Source organism: Ammospiza nelsoni, chromosome 3 (assembly GCF_027579445.1).
Source record: "Ammospiza nelsoni isolate bAmmNel1 chromosome 3, bAmmNel1.pri, whole genome shotgun sequence".
Taxonomy (NCBI): Eukaryota; Metazoa; Chordata; class Aves; order Passeriformes; family Passerellidae; genus Ammospiza; species Ammospiza nelsoni.
The window spans coordinates 11,675,881-11,698,598 of record NC_080635.1 but is presented as its reverse complement, the minus strand read 5'-3'; the positions used below and the strand labels follow the sequence as shown (position 1 = coordinate 11,698,598).

Here is a 22,718-nt window from a genome sequence, read left to right as displayed (position 1 = left end):
TGCGGCCAGAAAGTGAGAAAGATTATCTCTATCCCAGAACTTAAAAAGAAGCAGCCAGGAGTTTTTAAGTCCAGGTATTCAATGAGATGTGTTATTTCTTGTAGCAGGGAACAGACAATGTAATAGATTTACATAAGTAGAATTTAAAAACTACCCAGTTGAAGTATTTAGTCTGACTTTAGCCAGGCATGCTGCTTTAGAACAAATTTTAAAAGAAATAATTAAAGACATGAAAGCAATTGGAAAATGAGATAAAACACAAAACTACCAAATCATGTTAGGCCAGTTTAACAGCTGTATTGGACAAGCTAACTCATTTTCTAGATGAAGGAAATGAAGTATATCTAATTTTCTGGATTTCAGTAAAGCATTTGATATGATGTCATGTAGCAAATCATGGATTAACTCTGGAAAAAAATAGAGGAGTGTGAAAAGTGTATGGTAAAAAGCTGAATAAAAAAACCCCCCAAAACACGAAGAATAGCATCGAACAAGGGTTTGTTCTCTCCTTCTTCCTCTGTCTCACATAGAGACTGATATTGTGCTTCTGTAGCTATTGACAGGTTCTGCATTCAAGGGCTGCTTGCCTTGCATCACACTTGATGCACACCCATCTTCCCGGGATGCATCTCCTTCCAGGAACCAGCCCTGGAGCTGTCTCCTCTCTGAAACTCCCCCTTCATTCAGCATCCTCTTTAGCTTCTCAGTGAATCACTCACACAGATGATAAGCAGCCCTTGTTGTCACATTCAGACCTGCCAATGTGCCAGCTGTACCATATTCTGGCCCTTATGTTCCCCACTAAATTAACTGTATTTGAAAAATAAAAGCCCTCAAGACATAGTAGGTGGGTCAGAGGCACCAAAGCTCTCCACATATTTTGGGGAACTGATGCCATCTAGTTGAATGAGTGGAAGGCCTGCGTGTGTTTTAGTCACAGAAATGTGATAAACTCAATGCTGAGTTCCACATGGAGTTACAAGAGGAATATCACTGTGAATTCCCAAATCGCATTAGACTGTGTCATAGGAGATACCACAGAAGCCACTGCAGATACAACTGCAAGGAAAAGCAATGGTTTTCCCCCAGAAAAACTACCTCGGTGGAACTCCTAAGGAAGTACCCTGAGTTTGGCAATGAATCATCTTTTGTATTTTCTTCACTGATCTCAGAATAAAGTGCCATCCACACAATGAATCTGTAGATGACGTGAAAGCAGACATGGTGGTAATGCTGAAGAGGCTGCAGAGGAAGGAACAGAGCCCCTCTGAATTAACAAAAGTGACACCAAGGCTTACACTACAAAGTGCAGGTCACACACATAAGATACAGGACCAATCACACCCCTTCTTGCCCTAAGTTGAGACACTTGGATAGAGAATTCATGAGGAAAAACATTCAGCAGGTAGTGAGCGACACAATAACATTGGGCTTCCCAGTTCTGAGGTATGAAAAAGAAAATTAAGTTCTTAAAATGCCAAATTAATATCTGCATTACTGTCTTCATATATCCTTTAGGTCCTAGTGTTCTCATACAGTCCATTTTCAAACACGTGCAGTTGAAAACCAAATTCAAAACAAAAAAAGTCATTGAAGAAAGGTTATTATGATGAGTAGAGAAATGAGAAAACTATTCTGAAAAAGACATGTAAGAATAAAGTGGGATGAACTGGAAAGTGCTTGGAATGAAAGCAAAAGGATTTCTTAAGAGTAGGACATTTCTTCTAAGCTACTCTCTAAGAGAAGCAATTTATGCAAAGAAGCAGACTTGACCCAGTACATTTTAATTTCTAATTTCTTAAGGTCTTCTATCACTAACCTTACTTTTAAATACAAATGCAGGGAAAAAAAAGGAAATTGGAATGGGAAAAAAAACCATCCAAGCCACTAATCCTTTACAGGGAAAGTGGCCCATTGATTCAAATACAGTTCCATTAGTATTTTCTTTAGCATTCTAAACATTCTCAGAACTTATTTTTTGACTGGTAATGAAATAATCCATGAGCTGTGTGCAGCATTAAAACTTTGTCTTGAGCCAGTGCAACCAATTAAAAATATTTTCTACGAGAATTCAGATTATCTCACCCACGTGCATTATCTTTCATAGATCAACTTTACTGCTATGATGCATATTGAACAGTGTCAGTTGTTGTTATAACTCTGAGATAAGAATAGAAAATGCTTTGTTTGATTGAAATGTTTAAGCCGATGAAGATTTTGCAAAACTCTCATTCTAGAAAAAATGCAAATAAATTGCACAAAACCAATAATTTCTGAATTTCAAAAATGTAAAAATTTGTCATTATTAAATGCTTTTATTTCAAAATACCTTTTTAGATTTTTCTACCTTTCATTTTTCCATTTTGTTTTTTCATTGCTTGTTAAAGGAAGCACAATTTTTTTAATTCTTCATTCACTAATTTTTTTTTTTTTTCTGTAGTAATCTTGAATTTGTCTCACAGCCTGTATGGTTTCTAACTTCTATATTAAAAAAATCAATATTATTCAATATATAACGATGTTTAAATGATCATACTTCCATTGAAAATCAATTTATTTACTCCTTTGATTTTCATTAGGTGGGAATCTGTGACCCTGTTCTCCCTAAGAGAGAGTCTGATCCATCAAAGAACTCGACCTTTACCACCAGGTCTGGGTAAATTCTTCCTGAATATTTTCACATGGAATTTCATCAAAGACTTTTTGCAAATCAAAAACCCTAAGTATGTTAACTCATTCATATTTATACCCCATTATCTCCTAGGAAACCAGAGGAGGTTTAACTATAACAGGTACCAGCAGACCTTCCCAGGTGGAAACCTCAGCACAGACAGAACCCCAGGGAGATGTGACTCCGTGGACACATGAAAGGCCATTACTAACACTGATGAGTTTTGTTTTCCAAAACAAAAGGGAGGTGACGCTTTAGTTGGTCACAAAAAAACTACTGATTTAGCTGGTATGTTTCCCATTCTCTTCTTACTAATTCCATAGACTAAATGTTTTAGACCCACATCTTCCACTTCTAAAGCCTGATTTTACACATGTGGCATAAATTTATACATAAAGTGTTTACTTGCATGCTCATCTTCTACATATTCCCAGATGGGAAGCTCCTGAGAAATCTTCACAATTTTTCCAAACACTGTTATCTCCAGGGGAAGTAAAGTCTTATGAGGTGTCCTTATTTCAATGGCACCACAGCATGAAAATGACATCCAAACCAGGAGACATGGGGCAGTTTGTGTTTCACAGAAGCTAAATTGCTAACTCGTCTTAATTGCTTAAGTCTTTTCCACTGGACTTCCCTCCTGGGCATAAGAGCAGTTTTTATTTTGTCTTTAGGAACAAGCAATGAGAGATTCCTCCAGGTTTGTAAGCTTTGCAGCTTATCAGGTGATGGTGTTTTCTCATATCCTCTATGTCTTAACCATCAGGATTGAGGGATGACAGATCTGACTGTAGGAGTCAAAATTGTGGCCAGAGCAAAGGAACACACACAAGAGGAAATCAAGATTTTACCAAAGGAGGAACCCAGTGAGAAAAAAGGTGCAGAATATATGTTGCTGGACAAGTAAATAGCAGTCAGTTCTGTTATTTTCCTGTGAAACACTCTGAAAAAGTCCTGTGTCCAAACAGCAGTGGCCAGAGAGGTTTGAAAATTTGCTCTATGGCACAAGGCAAGGCAAACATTAAGTGAACTTGTTAGATTCCTACATCACTTTGACCATTATGGATGTGGTGATAACAGGCTGACTGTCCCTTTTATTAGAATATTCAAAGGCACATTTGTGAAGGTGCTTGAGGTGTCACCACTTACACCTGAAAAACATCTTTGGTCCTGAAAAACACCTTTGGTCCTCTTCAGAAGAGGTTGTAGGGGCTTGAATTTGGAAGCTATTTCCAAGCCAATAGTAAGCAAGTTAGGCAAGTACATGGATTGCTTGGGAAATGCTAATCCATTCCTGGAGAAACAAATGTACTGACACAAATGTCTCCTGTTAATTTCATAGTCAATCTGAACACAGAAAAACCAAGACAAATGGATGCTATTTACCCTAAATAGGATACATGGTAATAGCTGACTCCTAGCATTTATCTTAAAGTCCCATGTTCCCCATGAAAAGATGACAGACACTTTTTCTATTTTCTAGAACACAGGGACCAAGAGAAACATTTAAATGACATGTCCCTTTCCCCTAGCCCTTAGATGTTCTGCAGGAACAACCTTGATCCCACAGATCCTGAGACAGTCCCTAAAGACAACATGTGTGATCTCAGCTCTTTAATTAAACCAAACGACCCAAAAAAAATCCAATTAAAAAAAAAAAAAAAAAAACAAAAACAAACCCACACCAAAATAAAAACCAAACCAAAACCCAGTACAGAATTATTCTGTATTATATGAAAGCCCTTCAAGCTGGTGATTGCCATATTGCAGAGGCACTGGCATAATGTCAGTTTGTTCCTCTGCCAGCGTCCATGGTCTCTCACACAGGTTCTTCGGTGTCTGTGCTCCATCATGATTTATACCTCCTAATCACAGAGATGCATCCGTTCCAGCAGTCTGGCAATGCTTTGGACAAGCTCTTTTCTGCAAGCAGTGTGAGTGACATGCTCATGCTGTCAGATCTTGGTCTGTCAGACACATCCCTGACACGTCCTGACCCATGGGGTACGTGAGGACAGCTGCAACAAAGTTCTGCTTTTCTAAGGCTAAGCAGAGATCCAGGAAGACTGGGAGGGCATCGTTTCAGATATTTGCCTACATCAGACAGTATCTTCCTGCAGGGTACCAGGAATACTGAGCATTCTCAGCAGACTGAGCAGCTTTGAAACCATAGACCCATTGCCCAATATCTAATAGGTCATTTTCTAGATAGAAAATTCTGCCTCAGTGTGATTTATGATAGAAGTCGTGAAGAGAAAATCCTCACAGGTAAAATGATTAGCTGTGCTGTGTTTTAAAAGAATCATGATTGTGCAAACTGTCTTTAACCACAGAAAGCACAGAGTCAGTGTCAGAAAAGTGATTCTGAAATTCTTTCACAATAAGTGGTGATTATTGTGGCTTTAAAATGTCCTCTACCTTGCTACCTTGTCTTGACATACTTTCTCTAACTAGTAAAATATACACACTTCACTACCAAGGAACAAAATCAGATAATTAAGAAAACTGTTTCTCATGATAAATAGGTACAGTTATGAGCACTACTATGAAGGTTTTTTTCCCCTCTTCCCTTTTTGATTTTATTTGAAACATAATTTCTTTCAGGTAAGGATGAATATGTTGTTTCAAATTAAATAAAATGCTTTGTTCTCAGATTATCTAAGTCCCATGTAAACACTGGGCAATCTTGACATGAAAAGTCAGAAAATTTTATTCAGAAAATACTGAAATTGATCTTTTCAGATTACTAAAACAAATTTTTTTCTTTCTTTTTTTTTTAATTTGACCAAAATCTTAGTTCATTTTGACACAAATTAACAAGTTCTTTGTTTTATGCAACCTTAGGGAATTGAAAGTGTAGAATTATTACCTAATTGAAGTTACAAGAGCAACCTCTTCACAGAAGCAGCTGGAGTTGCTATTGTGGAGCAGTCCCATCAAACCAACAGCAGCCAGACCATTGGGAAGGGAAATTAAAACTAGACAGTCAGAAGCAGACAAGATAAGCCACAAGGAGTAGAAAGGATCTGTATGGAAATGGGGATAGTCTATTTATTAGGAGCTCTGACTGAATAGTCAGCAGTTTTCTCATTGCTGTTTAATATGATCATAAATTAGGCTGCATCCAGAGAAGTTAATGTGAATTTACTGTCTGAAAAAGAGGTCAAGATGAAACACTAAAGTTCTTTGAGAAGGTGCAGAGGGATGGTGATAATTCAGCAAAGAGACATAGCACTGAATTTAGGTAAGACAAATGGAAGAAATAAATCAAGTGAAAATATGGGCATCATAATCAACTATCAAAAAACTACAGTGTGCCACTCACAATCACAGGGCTATGCACCAGCCACAAACACAAGAAATGGGGAAAACAGAATCAACATTTAATAAAGGGCAGAAATCAAAGTATACATCCTCACAGCTCTGGCATTTTATTTTATTCAGAAAAGTGACGGGAAAGAAACTTCAGAGTAAAAAAATTACTTTGATGGTAGTCTGGAAGAACATACATATGTAAATCCAAACCTCTGTTTCTGAAAATCATCCAGCTATTTCAGGATACTGAAATCTTCACATTTGTCTAGGACAAAAACACATCTTCCCCAACTACATTTCAAAAAACAACCATCCACCTTAACTAGGATAATCATCCTCCACCACTGACCCCTGCCTCTTCTCCTTTTACAGCTCTCTCATTTCACACCCACTCAGATATAAATTGAAGGTGCATTGGCCCAGAGCAAACTCAAATCTAGTGGGATCAAGAATGATGTCACAGGAGAGACAGACTACATTCTGTTCATCTTCCAGAGTCACTCTTCTGCATTTTATGCAGCTCTTGGGTAAAACACACAAGGCCACCATGGAAGCTCTGTGAAGTATTGCCATGTGATATTTTTTTTTTGCAAGGTACCAGCTGGTTTTGGGACTTGGGTATCCTTATCCACAGCAGCTACATGGGGCCAGATTAAGGATACACAGGCAATGAAACTGGAAATTCCTGAGTCTCTGACCAGAAAATTCTCTCAGAAAATCTTCACCCAGCATTTTAAGGCACCAAACACAAACAAGAAATGTATTGTAATCAGGCATGCCAACCTGAAGAGTAATTCTGAGAAAAATCTTTTCTCAACAAGAAAGACCTGATCAGTTGGTATGCTTTAGACAACAAACTGATTATTTAATTTTACCTTTGAAAAAAATATTCCAGCATATGTAAGTGTAGCAACTTTACTAATTAGGCTGCCTAATCTTGGTTTTTGCTATTAATTAAAAAAAACCCAAACAACAAGACTGGCATATCTGATGGAGCAGCATAGTAAGAGAAGAGAAAGGTGTGGCTTGATGGCTGCCTCCTGGGAAGGGAGAAGACATGGAAGGTGAAAAGGAGAGGACAGCAGGCAAAAGCAATGCTGTGGCATACAGGAGTCATAAAATATTACTGCGGGAAAGTCAAGGAAAATTACAGGCCAACAGCAGTCTTAGAAGATCCAACAATAAAACGAGCCAAGGGATTCTGTACCACAGCTAATGAAGCAACTGAGAATGCCTTGAAATGCAGCCTGCACATAGAGTGCTGATGGAAACTCAATAAAATCTAATATTTTGTTTTCTTTTTTCAAAGAAAATGCCTTTCTTCCACTCCACCAATCCCATCCTAAGGAAGTCATTCTATTTTCTAAATTGATCTTTGTTCAGGATAAACAAGCTCTATGTGCCACTAGCTTCAGAACTCAAGGCTTCTTTTTGTGTTTGAGCCTGTCCAGGATCTCCCTGTTCCTTCACACAGGCCTCCTGCATGTTTGCCTGACTTCCTCTTTGTTGGAATGCATCACTCCTGAGCTTGGAGGTGGTGAATTCATGCTCACCATTTGGTAAAAACCAAAATAAACAAAAAACCACCTCAAGCCTATTTTTCCCTTTGTGCTGAATAGGTCTTGAACACAAATGATAACAAGTCCTTCCCAGCTTACACCTTATTTCATCAACCCTTTACCAAACCCTTTAAAATTAGAAAGCTAGGGGGCCACAGGGGAAAAAGGAATATCTGAAAGATCACCGAATGTATTTCATTCAGTAACCCCCTTTCCCTCAAGTGTTTACCACCTTTCATAGATGTGTCTAACTTAGAAACCATTATTGGCTCTAATTCCAAGAGCTGCCATTCATTCATAGCACATTAGCAGACAGGTGGGTTTTTTGACAACTTCTGCTATACATAGTTTCTTTCCCAATGCATACTTTCATTATTTCATATATTCTGAATTATTTCCAAGAAATTATCTGAAAGGTTATATTTCACATGCGAATTTTTAAAAAATGTTTTTATTTTTTAAAATAGTTGGACTACAACTGAAATGGCAGCAATAACAAAAATCTCCATCCTAAATACTAATAATTAGCCAAGGGAATGGCTTATACATTCCTTACTTGTGAAACACACCTTCCTGCTGCACGCCACCACCAAAAATGAAGAATTTTCTACTTTTAAACCAATAAATCAGAACTGTCCTTTGTGCAAAAGCATTCTGGTTTGCACATTTGCCTTCATTTACACCTCTAGATTTGCTGCCTTTTTCTTATTATAAACACACAGAGCAACTGCTAGGAGATAACATGCAGATGCATAAGTTACCATTAATGGCTCACTTGTCCTACTCAGTAAGAAAGGGATTGCGTATCTGAAAAACCTGTTGCCTTTAAAAATGAATAAAATTAGCATCATAGTAATCCTCAGTGCATAAAATTTGCACAAAATTAAATATGGGCCTGCTCAAGACAGTTCTGCCATCGTACTAGTGGTCCTCTTCAAGTAACCAGCATCATCTGCTAAATAATATCCTGTAGTTTGCATTTGGAGTTAAGGCACCTCAGTTTGGGTGGTTGGTTGTGCAATTGATAACTGCAATGTTGTTTGGTTTGTGTCTGCTGGAAGACTTCTGCTAAATTCATAAGCTTCAGATTGCTGTAATCTTGTAATCAAAAGAACACAGACAACCTTTTCCTCAGTAAATGTTTCACCCCATCACTTGGGGATAGGCTTGTGAGTCACTTTAAACTGTGTAGCTTTTGTCAAAGCCTTTTTTTTCCCCCGCTAAAGCAAAATTGCAATAAAAACAAATGATAGCAAGAAACAAAACTACTACTTCATGCCTCCATAACTGCATTTTCCTCACTTCCAGTAACAACTTGAATTTGGGCTTTTAAACTCACTTAGGAAACGCCATCATCATAAACTGCGCTGCTCAGGATTCTTTCAACTACTTCTGCAGCTACCAAAACACCTCAAAGGAGCTGACAGCGCATTGGGAGGGGAGCAAAACAAGGCCAAAAAAATCCAGGCAGACCCCCCCCCAACCCTGTTAGTGGCAGGTGTGTGTGCGAGGCCTTACCTGCTGGGTAGCGCTCGATGACGGGCCAGTTGTCCACCTGCAGGGTGGCATTGCCACCGCTCCGGGTGAAGCGCACCACGTGGTACTTCCCGTCGTTGATGATGGCGTTCATCTCCTCGATGGCGATGTCGTCCGTCCCGACATTGAACTTAACTCCGATTTTGCCCTGGTGCTGCAGAGTTGGGAGGGGAAATATAAAATAAAAAATAAAAAAAAAAAAGAAAAGAAGAGAGGAAGAAGAAGAAAGAACTAATTAGGAGTTGTTTTAGAAGGAATTGAGGCAGTGTGTCGCGCAGGGGAAGATCTCTAACAACGCCTTCCCTCCCCAGATGTAACTTCTGAAGGTTCGCGCGTGGCAGTGACAAACCTTCCGACAGCTTAGGAAGTCTGGGACATGCTTTTGAAGGGTAATTGATATTCCAAATGAGTTGCTTCACCAAATTGAGCTCTCTCCTCTTCCAAAAGATTCGGATCAAGATGAGGACGGGGGAAGATGGAGGAAAGCTCAAGGTTTCTGTCTTTGTCCTCTCCCTCACCTCCACGAAGATTAAACAATAATTTTCCTTTTAGACTTTCAAAACAGAAAGCCTTGCAGTGTCACTTGGAAGAGATACAAGAATTTTCTGGCCATAAAAGCCAAGTTTCAGCCCTGCTTTTCCTTTTTTTCAAACCTCATTCATACTTAAAGCCTTCAAAAATTATAACAAAGAAGGACACTAATTTTTTTCACTTGGAGAGATTTTTGGCATCACATTGTAGTGATTCTGAATCATTAAGCCAAGATCACACTGGCTGATTAACAAGGACTTCCCTGTTCAGAGCCAGAGAGCAGAAAAAGGCATTTGCTGACACAGGGACCTAGTATTGTTCTCACTAAGGCCAGACACTTTTTTTTCTTTTTGCTGGGATTTGCCTACAGACTTCTGTGTTTGAGTGCTCTTAGGGCTAAGGGGACTTCCCATGCACACCAATAGCTGGGAGCAAAGCAGTAGATTTTCCAAGTGGTTGTCATATCAGCACGTTTTCATTTTTATTGATTTTCAATTATTAAAATGTTCACTCTAACGGGACACCTGCATTTTAACAAAGTCTTTTAATGTCTATTAAAGTTAACTTAAAAGCTTTGATTTTTTTTATATCGCCCATAAAATCAATTCTACTCCTCAATAAAGGTATTTATTACACTGAGGAGAAAAAAAGAAAAGCGCTGCACAGTATGAGATTAGCAACTTATTCATGATAATTAGTAATTCTACGTGAAATTTCATGTTCTTGGAGCTGGTATATCCTTCTTTAGAGTTAAAAAAGTTAAAAGAGTTCTTACACAATCAGATGAAACACAATGAAATATTTTGCTTTGTATGTCTTGCTCATTCACATTAAATGTCCAAGAAGCAGTTTCACCTCTCTAGCAGAACTCTTGTGTCTGCTCTCTCTTTGCCTTACTACCCCAGCACTGCCTCCTGCAGTAAGTGCACTCTGCAGCTCCTTGTCTCTGGAAGCCCCCCAAGCAAAGAACTCAAGAGTTTGTCCACTTTATTTTATTCACTTTTCAAACATCCGACTTTGTTTTCCAGCACTGCTTGCGTGCTGCAGTTACACAGCTGAGCAGCTCTGAGCACCTCTGCAGCTCCTCAACGTTCTGGCACCACTCTCAGCTCCTCAGCTATGACCTTTTCTGAAACAACTAAAGGACCATTCCCTCATGAGATTTGCAGGATGAGACTGAAAAATATTTTTTGTTGGCTCAGTTGATTGAACAATGTTTTAAACATTCCTCCTTTTTTTCCTTGTGGATTATTTTAATATTTCTCCATTCGCTGGTCCTACTCTATAGACATTCCCATGTCTATAGAGTGTCAATATGGGATCCACCTTATTCAATTCATGCTCATTTTCTTTTGCCTCTGGTGTGAGCTGCATAGCGATTTCCCAGTTATCTTGGAAAAGTAACTGTAGCTCTTCTTAATTTCAGCTGCTTCAACTAGACTCAGAATAAATTTCACCTGTTTTTTTCCCCATGGATACAGTAACTTGTTTCACCTGTTTCATTCATAGGCTTATTCTCTTTACACAGAAATATATACAAAGAAAAGTAACATTGTCCTGTTTTAAAACAATCTCCTCTTTTACTAATTTCTGAAATGAAAACCAGCACGTAATGATAATGGTGTATGCATCATAGTACTTTCAAAAAATCAAAGGGTTCTGAGGATTAAATAAAGCTGACTAATTCTACCATGATTCATAATTATACTATTCATAACCTACACTTTGCATACCAATTTTCTTATTTGCTATATATATATGCATATACACATATTATTTTAGATATTTTTTAAAATGACAAAGGAAACAAAACAGCTTTTAAGTGAATAGAAATGGCGGGGGTAAAAAGAAGTGGCACACACTGCATATATATCAGCAGTTTTCCCAAAGTTGGAGCATGTGGGGCTGCAGCCAAGTTACCATTTACAAATGACCAGGTATTGGCAAATGAAATTAATGCTTTGCAGACTTGAAAGCAGACTTTCAGCCTTCCTTTACAGATATATACCCTCTATTGAAAAAAAACTAAGTTTTTCTGACTTCCCTAGGTTTGTACACAAATACTGTGCACAGACACCAAGCATACAGATGCAAGAGCAAATATCACCCTAAAAGCTGGTAACATCTTACAGTGATTCTTTTGTCTTTATTTGTAATGTATTTGTGTCTCTAAAAATCACAAAAAAAAAATCCATTTTTAAAGGCTACCTTTAATTTTTTACACACTTCTCCAGCACCTGTGGGCATCTCAGTAACACCTCCATAAAACAAGGAAGCAAATCTGTGTTTTAAACAGAAGACTTCCTGATTGTTATATCCATATTTAAGTTTGACCTCTGGACATCACATCAAACATTATATGAATTACAACCCCATTGTGCACAGCCCTTTAGAACCACAAAACAAAACATGATGCTGCAATAATCCCCTTCCTATGTAGATAGGTGGTTTCCTAAGCCATTGCATTATCATGCAGGAATTTGACTTGCTGCACACCTTCCCCACTGCAAGATAACATTATTTTTCATTTGTTTTTGTTGCATTATTTTTCATCTGTCTTAGCTTAAGACCATGTGCACACAGAATTATTATGGATCAGCTGGCATAGAGTAACCTGGTGAGATAACTTGATCTCAGCCCTCAGCCTTGTTATGCTTAATCTAGTGGGCCTGTAGCCTTTTATTAAGGTTTTTATATTTCCTCTTTTTTTTTTTTTTGAAGCAATATACAGCATAGTATATATATAGTAATAGTAGTGTAGAAAGGAAAGGTACTGATAAAACTGAAGCCTACTGAATTTTTCGCTTAGCCAGCGTCAGTTGCATAGTAAAGTGGTACAAATTTTCCTTTATCACTCATTCATTCAAAATAATCTTAGAAGTCATCCTTCCTGTCAGAAACAGCCTCAGACAAATGCTGAGTGAGAGGTTCCCTCTTCAGCACCCTGCAGATGGGCACTACAGTAATGTCTGTGCATCACTAAATACTGCAATAAGTCAGCACTGCTGTTGAGCGGTGCTATCCCTGCCAATGACCCAAAACAGCACAGGCTCACATTCCCACAAACAAACATTTTCTTGCCCACAAGCAAAGATGATATTTTCAGAGCTCCCCTGGCAAAAATCAGCTCTGCACACACAGCCCATTGAAGTCCACTGCACTGTTTATGGTTCTCAGCCTGTTTTCTTTTTCTCAGTCTCACCCAGTTGTGAGATAACATGGTAATGGAACCAATTCCTTTTCCTACTGTGCCTCCATCTATTCCATACTGCTAAGGCCACAATAACAGAGCAGAGTTGGGCAGGAGGTGGGAGAGTTTCCAAAAAGGCCAAAAGAGAGGAGGGATGCATTTCAACAAGTGGCTTAAACATTGTGTCTACAGAAATTATTTTGAATCTCAGACCCAAAGGTAGTATCAATAACGCTAAATCCACATCACCACCCCTACTCCCTGGGGCAATGCAGCATAGGGACCTTGGATTCACCCACACACACTCTGAGCCCCAGCCAGCAACTCCCCAGAAACACCAAACTTTTGTTTTGGAGGTGCTTTGGCCTCGTAGTTGTCCTATTTCTGAGGCCAAGTTGGCTTTTATTTCTACCTACACAGACAGATAAATTAATTTGTTGCTGGTCTGTACATTACCGCAACATGTAATGTAGGCTTTGTGTATAGCTTAAATTCTGCTGTCCAAGCTCACAGGCTAAGCATAAATATGTTAATGGCTTCAAAACAGTTGGATAAAACTGAGACAGCTCCAGTTCTATGCTCCTGATGTGCTCTGAAATGTTGGGAGCTTTGATTGCTCTACCAGTGTAGGATGTGTAAGTGTGCACGTGTACATACCAATCACTTCAAAATGTTTTGTCTTCAAAAGCTCTGGCAGCAACTGCTGTAATCTAGCAACTCCAGTGGAGTAATTTCAAGCCTGTTTTATGAATTGTGTACTCTAAATACTTAACAGACTTCTGATGAGGCACCAGGAATGCTGATGAACCTGAGCACCAAGCAATAAAGGTGGAATGCAAATCAAGCCAGCAGCTGACACTGCAATTTGTTCCCTGTTGGACTCTAGTTCAGTGCTACCAATCTGCCAAAATGCAGTAAAACCAATACTACTATTTTATATATACTTATCTATATATATAGATATATGCTCTCACACACATAAGTATATATATATATATATATATATATAAAATTGATATTTCCTATGACATCACCAATGTTTTGCTGCTCTCTGTAGCAATAACTCTGGAATTGGTCGAACATGAGTGATGCAAATTTGGCACAACAGTAGTTTTAGAACAGACTGCAGACAACCTAAGCTCATAATACTTACAACCCTTAACCACTTCCAAGGAAAAGCAATAACACTGGGACTCCCACGGGTGGACAAATTGAGAAGAAAAAATTCAAGCGTGCCAGCTTGAATTTTATATCATCAGCCCCTGAGGCACCACTGTCTGGTGAATGCAGTAACAATGTCTTAGAACTAACAGAAGGTTTACTTTGATTTTATTGAAGTGTAAGTTGCATGAGTTTTATTAAGACTGAGATAATTTTCACTCAAATGTAATCAGAGCTTAATATTCTATATGATAGAAAGCTGTGCAAAATAATTAAAATAATATGTGGTTTTCTCAGTCCTGTAAGGAAATGCATATTTTAAAATAGTACTGCTTGCTTCAGGAGGTGAGGGATACACAACAGACAGAAGAAACAGACAGAAGAACTCCAAGATTAATGCAGTAACTACATATATTTTAGTCTAATAATCCATCATTATTTCTTATTACCATCTGGTATCTTCCAGAGGAAATACTTCCTGGAAAAGACACAGAAAATATAAGTCATCTAGGAAGAGTTCTTTGAATGAAGGCATCTCTTATATTGAATATAAGAGTTTTCTGAATACTGAGTTTTAAATTCATTCTCTTGGGTTTTACATTATTTACCTAACGCCTTTTTTTTTTTTTTGTTATTGCTTTTCTCTATGAGAAGTGACAAATATCCAACCTATTTTTTCCAACATTAACCCCTTAGTCAACTGCAAGTCAAGACACAACAGAAACAGGCATTCTCCTGTCACACCTCGAGTACTTACAGTCAGGTTTTGTGCCCTTTCATAAATTCAGAAAGGCATTTCAGAAAGGCTTTCAGCATATCAGTGCTTGACATACTGCGGAAAATCCAGGAGGGGCATGAAACCCCTTTCAGAGTGCTGGTAAGCAAAGTTACTACTCAGAGGTTGGCACTTGAAGCAAGGATGCAAAGATTTCTGTTGATGTCTGATAGGATGCATCCACCTAGTACTCAGTATTTTGGCATCTGACAAGTGGGAAACTATTTGTTTTTTCTTTCTTTTCCTAAAGGTTCGTAATGTGTAGATAGCATGGAAAAGCAAACAAAACAAAACAAACAAACCAAACTTCCCCTTTTTCTGGTTTCCTGGTGAGGACACTAAGCTATTCCCAGTGTTCTGTCTTGCAAGTTCTCACCATTTATTTGCAGCATTTATTTTCCCAATATTTGTTTATTTCTAAAATTCACATCTTTGTAGACTTTAGGTTATGAGAGAAAACCCAAACAATAAAAAAACAAATAAACAAACAAAAGCCCCAAACCCAAACAAAATAACCAATGTTTTTCATTTTAATCCAAGACATCAGTCCTGATAATTGGACAGAAAAGCTTAAAACCTAAAGCCTTGCAAGACGCTCTTGGCAGAGCAAGAGGAAGAACTGGAAATCCTGTTAAATCATGACTGGGCTTGAGTGGTGGCTGGAATCCAAATGTGGCCCTTGGGTTCCTGTGACAAGAGCGGTCAGACCTGCTCTACCCATTTACACACACCCGGTGGAAATGCAAACCTGGCAGCAAAGTGCTGCCCAGCACTGTGCTGTGCCACTGCTCAGATTATCCACAGAGGAAAAATGCCTGCAGAGCCAGAAATGCTACCAGTATTTCCTGCAGCACCCGTGCATGCTCACCTAAGCACAGACACACCTTTGTCATCTACACCAGGATCCTTCCAGAGACAGTACAAAGCACTTGAACAACAGATCAATAATCATAAATATACAACAACAATTTTCTTTTCCTCCTCTAGTTTCAGGATACTCAATTAGTTGCCCCATGAATTTTGTAAAAGAGATGTGGCGGGAAAAATATGCATCATATTTCACTCTCCTGTTTTACTCAGAATTTCTGTAAGGCCCTTTAATAAACCTTTACATGACCCCAGTTTCACACCATTAAGTCATCTAGGCTTTCTAAATCGATACAGAAATAATAAAAATTCATTGTTCACCAGATGTCCCTGGTTGACATGTAAGAAACAGCACTGTCACTGTAACAACATTATGTATGCAAATATATACAGATGCTACAAGTGCTACTGCTCTCTTAAGCACTGGTCAATAAAAATTAAGCATCTTCTAGCCTTAAACCAATGACCCTTAAATGATGTAAATGAAGTATGGGCTCAGCATCCCACTAATTTACAGCTGAGGTGCAGCTAGAAAAAGAGCCACCTAACTGGCTCACTAGGTGGAAGGAGCAACATGTGGCATAACAAATTTTATGTCCCCAAGTGCCACCTGTGTGACACACAGAACAAAATGTCTGGAAAGAAGATATCATGAGGGCAAACACTCACTGACCCAGCATTTCAGGGCAGGAAGCAACTACCCTTTACTACTATGAAAAAAATGACTTGTGCTTTATTATTTAGTCACTTTTCTGCTTTAAAATAATTGTCCTCACAGTCTCCTTTAAAGTGTTATAGCCATTCGATTTATACATAAAGCTCAGCAAGCAGAAAATATAGAAATATTTATAAATCTACAGTTCTGACACTTCAACTCTTAGTCTGTAGTCTTCCTGTTTAGTTTTAAATATTGCAGTCCTCACTGCTATATATTATAGGTGTATGATTTCAGGTTATCCTGATGATGAATTCCTGAGACAATACAATTACCTGAACAGCCAACCTTTGGAATGCAGAAGTTATGAAAGTATGTAGTAGAAGTATGAAAGTATGTAGTAGAAGTATGAAAGTATGTAGTAGAAGTATGAAAGTATGGGGTAGAGCCCACAGCAGCAACGTACTGCATCTGATTATCCACTCAGCATCATTACTGCAGTACACAAAATTAAGTTTTTCTGGGAAAACATGCAGTAAAGGACAATTTAAATAGCCAGCCATTATTGTGGTATTTCTTTCAAAATAGAATGTTTCACTGAAATACCTTGACCTTGCCAGCATCTCACCCAGGGGTTTTAGTCATGGTGAGATGCTATGGATGGTTTGAAGAGATGCTGTTCACCAAACTGAGCATAATTTGAAGGAAACAAAGTCTTAACTACTGGTCAAGGTAGCTCACAGGGCTTGGCTTTGCTCTGTACACTTATTTTCCATGTGGGCAGACATATTGAGTACCTTAAATACAGGATGCTCAGCCTGAGGAACTCCATGCTCATTGGAAGCTCCAGCTACTCACAAATTGCTTCCGAATGGGCACAATGAGATTTGAAAATCAGGCTTGCTTTCCAGTTTTTCATAGTGCTTTTATACAAAGGTTATTAAAACAGGGTTCCTGGAACTTGATGCAGTCATACAAAGGTGTAAAACAAATGAGCAGCACCTTGATATCAGTACAAGCTAATCCACACTGGAAGTTGTCCTGGCTTAAGGGCACTGATTTCTGTGTTTAGAAAGGTTTCACAGAACTCTTCTGATAATTGGTATGTCTGAAACAAATTCAAAGTCAGAGTGAGTAGGACGTATAACTGGGACCAGAAGTGAAGAATCAGCAAATTCTCAAGCAGGCTTTCATGCTAAATGATTAATGGCCATTTGATCAACACACATGCCCATGAAAGCACCAGTAATAATTTTTTGAGAATCTGAGTCAAAGGACTTTTCATACTAAAAGCCTGTAAGGAATTGTTAAAAACCAATAATGGCATTGGGCAGCCAACTCCTATTGAGCTTTAATGAAAAATGAACCCCTGCCTGTCATTCATACCTCTGACAAGCTCCCCTTAATATTAACCAGGGTCTTGAATATGTCCAGATTCCTACCACAACCACTGGGAAAAAGGCTTTTTTAAAGACTTTTTAAATGCACACTTTGCATTCCTGTATTGTTCTGATTGCCTGCATGCAAATGCATTTCCAGAATTGTTTCCTAAACATTGTTCTCTTTCTTTGAGGTCACCAGGTGGAAATAACATGTTCCTAATTCATCTTGGCTGCTAAGTACTCATTAGTGACATGGGTTTACATGGCAGAAAACTGAAAGGAAAAGGACAAAGATCCAGACCACACAGTGATTTAAAAGTTAGGCATCTGAATAGTGAACTTCGATGAATATTTTTTGCCTCCTATCTTTAAAACGAAGAAAGCATGATATTCTCACTTGAGAAAATTGCTTATCTGAAGCAATTTATAATTGAAAAAATCAATCAGCAAAAGTAAAACAAACAAAACACACACACACAAAAGTCAGCTACTGGTCTATGAGACAAACGTAGAACTGAAATGAAAAATCCTCACACCAGGATATGCAACCTGTGCTGTTCCCAGCCAGCAGAGATACAACATGCCACAGGTAGCACTTGGGCTCCCTGGAAGGAAGGCAAGTCCTGGCTGTTGTCCCAATTTCTGAGCAATCCTATAATTTCTGTTGCCAGCTTTCTTCCTTTCATCCTCAAGGGTAGAGCCATTCTATGGCAAGTTTTAATGCCATGTATATTTTCCTCCATGGTAGCAGTTTCCTTTATCCCACCTTTCTTCATCTTGAAGATCTTTCAGAATCAAAACCATTTGACAATTTACTGGTGTGCTGTGCTAGGCAGTGCAGAGTAGCCTATTATCAATGCTACAACAGAGGATCTCACTTCTTTTGATCACTTAATGCTACAGAGCATGTAAAAATCCTTACACCGAATACACGTAGCACAGGAAGTGATCAAACAGCGTTCTTTGACTGGACTGTGAAATCCCTCAGGTAGCTGGAAGGGGAAAGCAAAATCTCATAGCTACCTCTACGTTCTCTGCTCTTGCTGCTAACAACCCCCAAGGTTTGAAAGACAGTGTTTTGGCATCTTAAAAAAAAAGAAAAAAACAAAACCACAAAACAAAACACCACCCTGTGGAAGAGAAGCGTTACAAATGAAAGGGTTCTGTACAAGAAATCATTAGTGTTTGTGAACAGCCTCTACAAGGAAGAAATCTCTGGGGGGAAGCATAGCAAAATAGCATGAGCATCTTTGATAACATGCTCTTCAATAATCAAGAAGTTCCTTAATTGTAAAAGAAGAAATCCTTAATTGTAAAAGAAGTCTGCCAGAAAACTGGAAAAGCTGACCTCGAAGAAATCAGAAAAAGATCAAAACTGAATTTAACCCACTCCAAGGGAGCTTTGCCTATAACAGAGCTCTGTACTGTCAGGCTCTGGGTGCCTCTCTGGAGCAGGGAGTTTTAATGAATGTTGCTCTTACTGGAATGGTCAGTATTAGGCTTGAATGATGTCCAAATATATTCATGCTCATGAACACAATGTTATATTTAAAAATCCCTAACAATATCTAAGTATTTCCTTACAATACTTATGTATTTGCTTAACAATATTTAAGTATTTGCTGTAAAACAATAGCCATTAACAGCCAACATTGCAAAATGCATCATTATCTTCAAATGGCTCACTGGAAGGGAACAGCATCATCCTTTTAACTAAAAGGATGCAAACTCTACAAACTCTCCACTTAGAGCAGGCTTTGATTACTGCTGGAAATCATAATCTTGGAAATAGGGCATGTTGGGCAGCCAGCAATCAATGGTTTAGGGCAGCATTCTATCCTCATTGGTAGTGTACTCCTGATTTCTGCTCTTACTGCAGCTACTTTCTTCATTTATTGTTTTTTATTATACTTGGCAGATATTTACCTTGGAAAGTTAAAAGACAGAAGGAACTCCACAGAAGTCATGGCTGCTTTGGAAATAGTAACATACTAAAAACAGAGCATCTCTCATTAGAGCTACTTGTAGTTTTTCAGAGCTTCTGCCTCATACTGCTATTTTCACACATTTCACTGTGCAAGAGATGTGATGGTAAAATATTTGAAAGACAGCTGATGCAAATTATGTGCTTTCCATTTTGTGTTTCTTTTAAAATTCTGTCTTTACTAAGATCAAGGTTTTGCTAGAAAGAGCTTAGTAGAAACCAGACATATAACTATTTTCCTTTTCATATTTCCACAGCTTAATGATAGTGAAGGACTATTTGAAAAAGAAAAAAAAATATTAATAATTTCACTGCTATTTGATCAGATAAGCTTTTGCAACTACATTAGGATGGCAGAGAAAAGAACGGGCATCTCTGAAAGGGGGAAAAAAGACATCAAAAAACCTACTGAGACCCATTGGAAATGTGACTTCCTAAAAGCATAGCAGGGCAAAAATGTCTGCATCTTAAATAGCCTTATGGGAAGCTTATGTTTGCTATATCTTGTGATCTGCACCAGATAACCCAATGTCTTGCTGACTTTGCCAGTGTCACAGAGGTGAGGTTTCCACATGGGTGAGCAAACCACTGGAGCAATTTATTCAAACACATTAGACTCAAATTGGCTTCAGCAGAGCACCAGGCAAGGCAGGTGTGTGTGCATGGCTGTGCACACATACTGCCTTTCCGACACTCTTCTGTGCTAAATGAGATAACTTAAAGGCTATAAAAAGAAAACCCTATTTCTTTTCCTTCTCTTATTTTTTTCCAAATTGTTCTTTACCCACCAACAGTCTCATTAAGCAGTAACACCATTAGAGGACATAAGGAACACATTTTTTCACCTGTAGTAAAAAGCTCTAGCTTTTTGCCACTTTTGCTTTGCCAGTGCAATTGCTGACAGGTTTCTTGGCTCTGCCAGTGCAAAGGGCGTTTGTGACAGACAGATCTCCCCAGCAAACATTCTCCCATTTCCCCTCTCAGCCCAGGCAGAGCACTGTGCAAGTGCTGTGCCCACCCTGCTCTGGGGAAACTCCACAAACTCCAGCTTACAGAGCACAACACAAGCAAGGAATCCACCAGAGCTGCTCCACCACAAAGCTCCACTTATATTACAGGATGAGTTACTTTATGGCCTGGATAATTCTGATTGTGATTATTTTCTGTGCTGTACCCCACTCAAACACTAACCTTGAAGCAGAAAGGTAGATGCTGACAATCCAGCTGCTCGCACCAATACAAACCCATCAGGACCTGCAGATACCTCCATGAATGGTTGCATATCTCTATAATTGATGTATGGAGATGTATATAGGGGAATGATGAGGTGAAACAGCTCCTCCTCCTGCCCACTCTCCATGCAGAGGGGTAAGAGCAAGGATTCCTGATTAATTACTTATCAAGGAGAATCACCTTAATTAGGGTCAAGTTCTGAGGCAGACAGCTTAATTCATTCTCCAGTTTCTGTGTGAACACATTTTTTTCCTACAGAACAATTGATTTGCAGCTCAATTCACACTGTTCAAGTATATTTTTACTTTTAAGGGAAAAAGAAATTAAAATGTTACCTTCTCAAATCAGTGTATCTGTTCTGAGGAAGACCCAAGTGTCATAAGTAATTAAAATTAATGATTCCTGCTTTTTTCTCCTGTTATCCTGCTGAAGCAATTCTTGCAGAGATTGCACTGCTAGTGGGATTGGGGCAGTTCTTAAATTCCTGCCTGAGATGCTGATCCCAGTGAAAGAGCAGGATGCATTTCCAGACAGAGAAGTACTCAGACACACAGGAAATCTTGTGCTGTCACAGGTACTTCTCTATACCTGGATGTACTCCAAGGGATGGTAGCTGACTTCTGTTCCTTCTCATTACCCTCATAATTATTTCAAAAGATAATTTTCCTATAAAAAAATAAAAAAGAAGCCCCTCTGGCATCTGGCTAAAGTTGTTGTATTTGGAAAGGTATCACGGATTCACTGTTTCAGTAAAAGTGCTCCTGCTTCCTGTATTTACCTTTATTCACTTATTAGCATTGATATTGAGGAAGGAAAGGTTTTAGCTCGACTCTTAGTAAGTGAGATAGATAAAAATAGGAAAAAATAGATATAAACAATTGTTTAGTCTTAGAAAGTAATGAAACTCAATATGAAGCCTCAGGATGTGGCTCACATGGCCTATGATCCATTAGAGACACTTGCTTTCAAAGCTTTAAACAAAAAACAAATAAAAGAGGAAAAAAATACATAGACAACTATAAAGCACTTAATGCTGTCATAGCTTTTTAATAAAGGAACCTAAGACATGGAGAAAAACCTTCCATACCCAGCATCTCACTCATTTGTCGTTCCTATATCTGTTGGGCAATGGGTGTAAGGTTTTTTTCTATATAAAAGCGAACAAAAAGTGTGGGGAGCAGCACAGCAGAGGCAGCTTTTAGCCTCACAGATGTAGTTTATGATTTATAACTTCAGCATTTCTTTCCTGACAATTTATAATCTGTTGATTATAAATCCGCAGTATGAACTAGAGTCATGAAAACTTTTGCATCATATTTATAGCTGTAAAAACAGAAAAGCTGTTGTTGGACAGAGCTCAGCTCAGAGGAATTTAGACCAGTTTAGGAACCACTCTACTGTTATTCCAAACTGTGTCATTGAGAGCTGGGATTTCCACTCTGAGGAGTGGAATACTGCAACACTTTCTACTCTGCTAAGTCCAAGAGGATCAGGCAATTCCCATCACTGTCCTCCACAACCATTCCAAAAGCGGAAATATATCTGCTTAATGGAAGTTTCTATACAGTTTCCAGCTTTCCCTCCCCTTTCTTCCCTCCCACCCGAGATTTCCTGGACAAGTTGAAGTTTTCCAGCTTCCTTGGCTCCCCTTTCTGGGGCAAGGAGCCTGACCAAGGAGTGAACCCACTCCACATCTGTCCTGCTCCTGTGGAAAAAGCCATGCAGAAGAGAATTGTAATGTGAAGGGTCAGGTTAGCAGATGCTGACAGGGCCTTCAGGGATCTTTGAAAACACATTAATGATTGCAATTACAACACGTTATGGCGTTATCTTTCCAAACAAAGTCCTGAAGAGGTTTC

General features: G+C 38.7%; 1 protein-coding gene across 19 annotated transcripts in view; it reads right to left on the bottom strand.

Moving 5' to 3' along the window:
- NRXN1 (neurexin 1) overlaps positions 1-22,718 on the bottom strand; it is a 682,260-nt gene that overhangs the window by 113,049 nt on the left and 546,493 nt on the right. For all 19 annotated transcript variants that reach the window (XM_059468828.1, XM_059468830.1, XM_059468835.1 and 16 more), the window contains one exon: positions 9,064-9,235. In XM_059468828.1, coding sequence (XP_059324811.1) covers positions 9,064-9,235 — 172 coding nt within the window. The remainder of the gene's footprint in view (positions 1-9,063; positions 9,236-22,718) is intronic.